A 10,079-nucleotide genomic window follows, 5' to 3' on the forward strand; every position below is an offset into this window, starting at 1 on the left:
TTGAATACTCCTCCATTATATAGTTTCCTATCAGCCAAGGTAACATTTAGTAGCAATTGACATGTGTGATCTTTCCCAGCTGTTAAAAATGACTGTTAAACTAGTGTAACTACTGAAATGTTGCTGAGTTTATATAAAAAATAATGAAGTTTGTCATGTATTTTTATTGTCTGTCAAATAGTAGAACGGCAATTTTTCTAGCAGAGAAGAGGATGTTATTGCTAAGTTATTGCCAGTTATTGCCATCATAAGTCATTGCAAAATAATCATAAAATGTGGTTTCCTTCTGCCCATTTCTTCCCACAACTTATGTCAATATTCAGAGACTGTGTTTATACGAGGATACAGTTTCAGAGCTCTCAGTGGGACAGCAGATGCCTAAACCACTGTGTTGGGGAGGAGAGAAAAAGTAGCCGTCTAAGCATGTTTACTTGCAGCAACAAGGAAGTTCTAACTTGTCCCTGAGTGGTGACTCACTGGGCTGGGACTATAAAAGTAAAGGTAACTGCTCTCTGAAACATCAGGGCTTCAGACTTCACAAATCCAACATGATACAATCAAGGCTTTCAGCTGCCTTTTTGTTTTTGTTGGGTTTGTCATTTTGCCTGACAATCCCCATTCCCCTTGAAGACAGCCATGAATTCACAGAGAAAGACCTTCAGTTTGCAGAGGTACAGTATAAAATCATTAATTTGCATGTTTTATAAAAAAGTAAGCTCTGTAGTTGCAACTGTTTTGAAACTGGGTTTATTACTTCTTTTCCCCTTAGCGTTATCTCAGGACTCACTATGATCTCCGTCCGAATCCTGCTGGGGTAATGAAGAAAAGTGTCAATACAATGGCATCAAAACTAAGAGAAATGCAAGAGTTTTTTGGCTTGGAGGTGACAGGCAAATTAGATGTTGAAACATACGAGCTGATGCGGAAACCAAGATGCGGTGTCCCAGATGTGGGGGAATATAACTTTTTTCCTAGAAAACTCAAATGGTCGAAAACTAATTTGACATACAGGTAAATGCATTTTGAACTTTGTTACTGTTCCTGACTTCTTTCCAGATAGCTCTTCCCATAGGTTGGTCAATATATGAGATTGACTAGAAAAGGATTTACTTGAGTTTGACAAAATTCATGTTGCAGTTTGAAATCGGCACAGCCCCATTTTTGGAAAGGTTCCCCAGCCCTGCAGCTCACGGAAGTAAATGAGTTTATTTTCAATTGCACAGTAGCATGGAGGAAAGCTGGTGTGGTGTAAGCCACTAACTCCTCAGCTGGCCTCCAAGTAGATACTCTGGGTACATTCGTGGTGCCAAATGAAAGAGGGGTAGGGACTAACATCAGGTACCTCACCACTGATCATCACAGCTCTTAATCTCTCAGTGATTCACCTCTGCTTTGGGTCTGGTTTAGTGTCTGCTTCATATAGGACTTGTCCTGGACAAAGCAGTGTAGATGCAAACCAGTCTGCAATATGGCTGTGAGAGCAGGAACTCACCCTTGTCCCTCTTCCATTTCACAGTCCAGGTGTAGATACCTATGCCTGGTCAGACAAATCCCTGCACCACTCAGAAAGTTGACCTTGGGAAACTACCACACTAAAAGGTTACATGTAATTCCTCTTCCCTTAATAACACAAGGTCATCTATAAGGGGTGTTAACCATCTGCAACCTGAGTTCCATTCGCAGATTCCAGTATAATGTTGCTGAACTTGTATCAGTTCAGTATCTGGTGATAAATATTACTTTAATATGGATTAATCTAGCATATAAAAAGCTCTTTTGAGCTTTTAGTCTTTCAGGAAGTGAGGATCGTGAGATAATATATATGGTATAAAACAAGTTTGAAGTTAATTATATGATTTGACTTAATATAGAATATCTATAATTTTATCATATAATTTATCATATAATTTATCATATAATTTTCTATGTCTTCTGATGCATACAAAACTAGTTGCAGAAAGCTGTTGGATCATTTAAGATGCCTCCAGATGATTTTAATCAAAGTAGAAATGGTTAATTTTTTAAATACTGTATGCAGCTGCTAATCTCTGGCTTTAGATAAGAACATAGGAAGGAAAAAAGCAAAATATTTTAATGAGATACAGAGTCTAATAAAAATATATTGCACTTTTTCTGTAATTCACACAATCTAACTGGAGATACTAATCTGTTTGATAGAATTATGAACTACACTTCAGATTTGAGACGTGCTGAAGTAGACAGAGCTTTTAAGAAAGCATTCAAAGTCTGGTCTGATGTGACACCTCTTAACTTCACGAGAATACGAAGTGGTATAGCTGATATCATGATCTCCTTTGGCACTAAAGGTAACACAGAACCAATTATTTTTACATCACCTCTCTGCCACTAAAATGATATATTGATTTCATAGTTTTGAATGTTGTTTTGTAGAGCATGGTGACTTTTACCCCTTTGATGGACCTTCTGGATTACTGGCTCATGCTTTCCCCCCTGGTCCAGACTATGGAGGTGATGCCCATTTTGATGATGATGAGGCTTGGTCAGATGATTCTAGAGGTAACAGAAGTTCCTGAGATTCTTTGAAAAGGTGGTAAATGGACAGTTCCATCCTGTTTGGTATCTGTAATCAGTTTGTTTTGCCTGTTTGTTTTTCATTAGTCATTATCTTCACTGCCTACTAATAGGAAGTTGGGTTTGATCTCCAACCATAAATTTTAATTTATATACCTTGGAAGGGTAGTTATCAAAAAAATGCCATAAATAAGGACTTTTGTCATTTTAGCATTTCACTGAGCTTAACAGCAGCTAGTTCTGATCACAGATTGATGGGAAGTACCTTACTGAAGCCTGGAGAAAACACATATGCTTAGCTGCAGATCAGCTACTTACATCTAGTTTGAACATTATTCACTTCACATATTAGAGGCAGAGAACAATATGGAAGAGATAGAACAAACCACTGTCAACTGGAAACAAATTCCTGGCAAAAATGTTCTGATTTGATTAGAACTAAGATTTCACCCCAGAGCTTTTTAGTGCTACTAAAAAAAATCAATAAATCTAAATCTGCGTATAGAGCAACAACATCAAATAAGATTTAGATTGAACATCAGCATATGAGGTATTTAATAAGGTCCTTCTTAGAACTCATGGCAATTTGAAAGAGGCAACAGATTCTCCATCCTTTTTCCATTAATCCAGTTGTCCCCTTCATTGTCCCATATGTTAAAGCACAACATTAAGGTTAGTTGATTAGTTCAAGTCCACTTTGTTGATAAAAGGAGCTATACGTTTACTTTCACTGTGGGTTTTTTTGTAGGGTATAACCTGTTTCTTGTTGCTGCCCATGAATTTGGTCATTCATTGGGACTTGAACACTCCAGAGACCCTGGAGCTCTGATGTTTCCAATTTACACATACACTGGAAAAACTGGTTTTGTACTTCCTGATGATGATGTGCAAGGAATCCAAGAGCTCTATGGTAAGTCTGTATAATATATGTATATTAAACCATAGGCTTGCATATATATAATGTATAATGTTACTAAAATAATTATAAAAATATTGTAATATTCTGATAAATTTATATATATATTTGTAATGTGTATTTCTGGTGTTACTACAAGCTGTTCTTGATGCACTGCATAGTTACTAAAGAGCTGCAAATTTTTAGTTGCAAAAGTCATGACTGGTTAAGACCAATTCACTGAATTCTTAGCAACCAGACTTCAGGACAAGATGCTTAAGTTTAAGAGTTCAGAGGGAAAAAAAAATTACAAAAAGTGCAAATAACACTGCAGAGTAGAGTAGTTGGTCACACTGCTGTCTCTTTTGGTGGTGGGTATTGGGAAGCAGAGTCCTCATACTTTTAACAAGCCTCAAAAGGCAAGGTAAAAGTCTAAAGAGATACCCAAGTTTTATCATAGGAAAATTAAAACTTTTAGGTGACCTTGAAAACTTGGAATAAAGAAGGCAAGTCTTTCACATTTTTGCAGCACAACTCACTTCCACACCACATTAATGTATTTGGCAAAAGGAGAGAAAGAGAGCACAGACTTTTTCAAGTACAAATGGTTTGCCCCTTTTACTTGTATTCATCATGTTCTTTGGGACCTCTTCTATAACCTATTCAACAATCCATAGAAAGAAATGAACACTGTCAAACTTAGACCATACTATATGATTCCAGGTGCTGGAGACAAAGACCCCAACCCCAAACATCCCAAAACACCAGAAAAATGTGATCCTGATTTATCACTTGATGCAGTAACAGAACTTCGTGGGGAAATGCTGGTCTTCAAGGACAGGTAAAGAGACAGCTGTATCATGGATGGTGTGTACTGACCAAGTGAAAACAGCATTTCATATTTTGTTTAAGTGAAAATAAACTTTAAAAATCACAAATCACCAAAGATGATTCTAATAAAATATATCATAGATTTTTTTAGTCAGGATTTATAACACGGTTGCAGACTTGACTTCCTAGTAATATGAAGCAAAGGTGTTAGAGCTGAAAACTGTGTACACATTTTTCATTCCACAAGGCTCTCTTCAGCATGCATAGATCTACTAATATTTATTCAGAAGCCTTACATAGAGTAGTACTGTTTCTTCATAGGGTAGTACTGTTTCTTCTCTTCTAAATGAAAAAAAAATATCTGATGTTGTTTGAGATGATAACTGTGTGAGTGACAGAAATGGTCTGCAGCTTGATGTCTGTGAGGAAAGGAAGGGTCTATCAAGGGCTCTGTGTATTGAAAATTCTGCACTGTGAAAAACGTTAATTCTTCATTAACTAGTTTGTACTATACCACATCAAAAATATTGCTATTCTCTAGTATGCCAAGAACCCTAAGATATATTTTCTTTTTTCTGAACTAGGTTTTTCTGGCGACTGCACCCTCAGATGGTTGAGGCAGAACTGGTGTTACTTAAATCATTTTGGCCAGAGCTTCCAAATAAAATAGATGCAGCTTATGAAAACCCTGTCAAAGATCTTGTGTACATGTTTAAGGGTGAGTTTTAAATCCTGCTGGTGGCAGAAATATCTACATAGTTACTCATGCTTAGTGTGTGATACAAAGGTCATCAATTGAAGAACTAAATCTCCTACCTTCTTTGCTCAAAAACAATTATCTGTTGATTTTGCTGTATAAATATCTACTCAGTTTTCAGTTAATTAGGAGATGTACTGTTAAGTTCAGATGCCTAGGACCACAGAAATCACAGAAATCAGAGTGTTAGGGGTTGGAAGGGACCTTGACATATCATCAAGTCCACCTCCCCTGCCAGAGGATCACCTTGTGTAGGTCACACAGGAGGGTGTCCAGGTGGGTTTTGAATGTCTGCAGAAAAGGAGACTCCACAACCTCACTGGCAGCCTGTGCCAGAGTTTTGTCACCCTCATGGTGAAAAAGCTTTTTCTTATGTTTATCTATATTTTTCTTATGTTTACCTAACCTATGCTCCAATTTGTATCCCTAGTCCTACCATTGGTAGGATCAGAGTTAGTATAAACAGTTTAATACCTGCTGAGTATCTGACCTAAGAATCTGTAAATTATAGGAAAATAAAGATGTTGTCATCCTTATTTTATTCTGCTCTGGAATCTGAAACTTCACAAAAGACTGACACATACTTTGTTCTTATTTTTAGGAAAGAAAGTCTGGGCTTTGAATGGCTACGACATAGTTGAAGACTTTCCAAAAAAGATATATGAAATGGGGTTCCCAAAGGAAATGAAAAGAATAGATGCAGCTGTCCATATTAAGGACACTGGCAAGACTCTTTTTTTTACTGGAAATAAGTACTGGAGGTAAGCTGGAGACAGACTGGTTGCTTCTTTTCAGTGGTCAGAACCTAGTCAGAACCTGTCCAGAAGTTTCAGATCAGCACATTGTTTCTAAAAAAGCACTTGACTGTGGTTTTCACTGGTGCTACAGCTGTATAGGATATGCCATAAAGCTATATACCATGCTTCTATAATGTGGGCACATGTGGGCTGAAAGAGTGAAAGATTTAGTGACCTAATCTAGGACAATTTGTAATATCATAGAATCATAGAATCATAGAATTGGCTGGGTTGGAAGGGACCTCAGAGATCACCAAGTCCAACCCTTGATCCACTCCCCCCGTGGTTCCCAGCCCATGGCACTGAGTGCCACATCCAGGCTCTTTGGAAATATCTCCAGGCACGGAGAATCCACTACTTCCCTGGGCAGCACATTCCAATGGCTGATCACCCTCTCCAGAAATATGGTCATGTCTCCTAGACTAAATTCCCATCTTGCTTCTTTTAGTCACTTGGGTGACACAAAATGGTCTCAGTGCTGTGACAATAAGAAATACCTCTCACTCTGTGATGGCTGCTTCCTGACGTCCATGGATGGGGGTTCCAGCCAGGTCTGATGTGTGACTCAGAGGTTCCCATCCCTTCCCAGTATCTCTACCAAGCAGCCTCAGAGGAGGCTTGGAATGCCAGTACATCCAAATACAATCATCTCCAGACTATATATATTTTATAGCTTAGATCTGAAATAGCAGCTTTATTTGTTTTGTGTTTATTGAGCTTGTAGTCCTGGGGGAAGGGTGCCATGGTTCTGGCCCAGAGTTTCATTATTGCACTTAGATGTAAGTTACCTGAAGGCTGCTGGCTACTTCTGACGTGGGTAACTTCAAAGGGCATAGACCACACTCCTAGGCTGTTTAAATCATCTGCTTTTTTATTTTATTTTGTGTTTAATACAGTTATGATGAAGAGGCGGATGTTATGGATGCAGGCTACCCCAGGCTGATAGAGGATGAATTTGCAGGAATTGGTGATAGAGTGGATGCAGTCTATCAAAGAAATGGTATATAATCTGATACTGAAACTTTATTACAATTAGTTGTCAGTGAAACTTGAGATTAGCGTCCTGTGGGATATTCTGTAATTTGGAATTTTGATTTTTTTTCACATAAACACTTCTGTTCTTGACTGAATTGGGTTTCTAAACTGTCCTCTGGCCAAGGTACTCTTATAAATCTGTGTAGATACAAATATGAGAAGCCAAAAGCAACCTGCTTCCTTGGTTAGGGAACCTAAAGTGACATGCTTAATACAGAAGTATTATAATGTGTCCATTCCTTCAAATGGTGCCCATTCCTATCCAGCTCTTCTAGGAATGGTTCCAAGTCAGAGCCTTAAACACTAATAGGCAAGTGCAGTATAATAATGAAATGCAGAGCTTGCCACTAAATTAAAATATCAGTTATTTCAAAACACAGATCTAGGTCTGGCAAGTGGAATGACAATCTTTGAACATCGCATTTAAAAGAATTATTAAAAAATTTTTTAAAAAAGAAGATATTTTTATTTGAAGGATAATTTTGATATAACAGAGCAGTTTTCTCAGAGTTAATTTAACTTTCCTTTCCTTTAGATTATCTCTACTTCTTCAATGGGCCTCTGCAGTTTGAATACAGCATCTGGAGCAGAAGAATTGTCCGTGTCCTGCATACTAACTCACTATTTTGGTGCTAATTGCAGTTGAGAGCCATGTCATAGGCTGCAGAGCAGCTATAGTACATGGAAATAGAAATATGGTCATATAGATTTATTAGTGGACAGCAAGGTTCTGTGAACAAGCACTGCCTACCTACCACCAAATGTATACTGTATATATGGAACTTCATAGCTCTATGTCAGTCTGAGACTGATTAACTTAATAGGAAAGAAGAAAAGAAATTATTAGCATTTTAGGGGGGCATTACATAATTAGAAGTTACATCATTTCATAGGTAATATTAAAATGAAATGCTGGATACAACCTACATGATCATGAGCACTAATAATTCCCAGTAATCTGAGCATCTCCAGCATCTTTCAAGGACCTCCTAGCATTCTCCTAGAAATAGATGTAATAAACTCAGGAGTGCCAAATTTTCAAACAAATCATTCGGATTTTTTAATGAAATTCCTGTTAATGTACTGGGAATCAGTTGTGTAATGACTGAGTCAGGACCTTATGGTGACACCCTAAGCTGGGTAACACCAGAATGGAACACTGAAGTTAGAGAATTCAAAGGTATTTGAATGTATCCCCTTTTGAATGGGAATGTCCCCTTGGAAATGGATGTCTCTGCCATGTCTGGAATGAGCAGAAGTTATAGAAGCAATGAGGTGTTATTCCAAAGTAGACAGAAAAGCAAGAGAAGGAAATGTTCCCTCCAGAATCATCAGCTGGAATGACACTGGGAAAACCAGACCATAGCTGCATCAACAAGGGAATCACACAGATTGAAACCTTGCACAAAGCTTTTCAGCTGCTGTAAACTGAAGGAGTTTAAGTCAAGTGACATTTATGGAGGCTTTATGTGCCAGCAGAGATCCTAAACATTCAAATGGAAGTATTCAAAAGTTTGCCTTTTTATTACGTTGGTTGCTCTTTGAATACTTATAGCAATTGTTTTCATACAAGGTCAGATACTGAAAAAACAAATGTTTTTGTGTTTTTTTTTAAACAATTTAAATGATGTGGGACTGTGATTATTTTGTACTTTAAAAAAATTTAAATAAACATTGTGAAATAATGAATTCTGTCTCTTAATATTCCTAAAGGAAATGCAAGGAACTAGACGTGAAAAAAACTTTACAAGTGGAGAAATTTAAAGTTGACATAATATTGATAAAGCTGTTAGGAGAAAAAGTACAATTCTCTATGAATTAACACCGTCTCCCACAGCATACTCCTGAAGAAGCTGTCAGCCCACAGCTTGGACAGGAGCACTCTGTGCTGGGTTAGGAACTGGCTGGAGGGCCGGGCCCAGAGAGTGGTGCTGAATGGTGCTGATCCAATTGGCGGCCGGTCACCAGTGGTGTCCCCCAGGGATCAGCGTTGGGCCCAGGTCTGTTAAATATCTTTATTGATGATTTAGATGAGGGGATTGAGTCCATCATCAGCAAGTTTGCAGATGACACTAAGCCTGGGGGGAGTGTGGATCAACTGGAAGGCAGGAGGGCTCTGCAGAGGGACCTGGACAGACTGGAGAGTTGGGCTGATTCCAATGGGATGAGGTTTAACACAGCCAAGTGCCGGGTCCTGCACTTTGGCCACAACAACCTCATGCAGCAGTACAGGCTGGGGACAGAGTGGCTGAGAGCAGCCAGGCAGAAAGGGACCTTGGAGTTTGGATTGGCAGGAAGCTGAACATGAGCCAGCAGTGTGCCCAGGTGGCCAAGAAGGCCAGTGGCATCCTGGCCTGTATCAGGAACAGCATGGCCAAGGAGGTCCAGGGAAGTGATTCTGCCCCTATACTCAGCCCTGGTGAGGCCACACCTCGAGTACTGTGTCCAGTTCTGGGCCCCTCAGTTCAGGAAGGATATCGAGGTCCTGGAGCAGGTCCAAAGGAGGGCAACTAGGCTGATGAAGGGACTTAAGCACATATCCTATGAAGAGAGGCTGAGGGAGCTGGGGGTGTTCAGTCTGGAAAAGAGAAGGCTCAGGCGAGACCTCATTGCTCTCTACAACTCCCTGAAAGGAGGATGTAGCCAGGTGGGGGTTGGTCTCTTTTCCCAGGCAGCTCTCAACAAGACAAGAGGGCATGGTCTTAAGTTGTGCCAGGGGAGGTTTAGGTTGGATATTAGAAAGAATTTCTTTACCGAGAGGGTGATCAGGCATTGGAATGGGCTGCCCAGGGAAGTTGTGGATTCTCCGTCCCTGGAGATATTTAAAAAGAGACTGGATGTAGCACTCAGTGCCATGGTCTAGTAACTGCAGCAGTAGTGGATCAAGGGTTGGACTTGATGATCTCTGAGGTCCCTTCCAACCCAGTCAATTCTCTGATTCTCTGATTCTCTGATTCTATGATTCTATGATTCTATGATTCTGTGAATTTATATATCAAAATCTTTTTTTGACAGACACCGCATGCCTGGAAAAATAGCGTTTGACATTGGGCTGCATCTTATAGTAATTAATCTGCAGTGAAACTTATTCTCATTATAAAAAGCTTGTGGAAAACTGTGTCAAAAAGTATAGAGAGTCTTCTGTAAGGGTTAGTTGTTGATTCTGAGTGCAGCAATTTTCAAAGGTCTGACCTGAGCCTCACTGCAGCAG

At 39.2% G+C, this 10,079-nt stretch overlaps 1 protein-coding gene across 1 annotated transcript; it reads left to right on the forward strand.

Annotated features, from left to right (window-relative positions):
• Positions 1 to 525: 525 nt before the first annotated feature.
• Positions 526 to 8,349, forward strand: LOC103534500 (collagenase 3). Its single transcript, XM_008500469.2, has 10 exons — positions 526 to 671; positions 770 to 1,011; positions 2,179 to 2,327; positions 2,413 to 2,538; positions 3,302 to 3,463; positions 4,172 to 4,289; positions 4,864 to 4,997; positions 5,638 to 5,797; positions 6,730 to 6,833; positions 7,404 to 8,349. The coding sequence occupies exons 1-10, from the start codon at positions 549 to 551 to the stop codon at positions 7,502 to 7,504; spliced, it is 1,419 nt and encodes a 472-aa protein (XP_008498691.2). The 5' UTR covers positions 526 to 548; the 3' UTR covers positions 7,505 to 8,349.
• The last annotated feature ends 1,730 nt before the right edge of the window (positions 8,350 to 10,079 follow it).

This window comes from Calypte anna, chromosome 1 (genome assembly GCF_003957555.1).
Source record: "Calypte anna isolate BGI_N300 chromosome 1, bCalAnn1_v1.p, whole genome shotgun sequence".
NCBI lineage: Eukaryota > Metazoa > Chordata > Aves > Apodiformes > Trochilidae > Calypte > Calypte anna.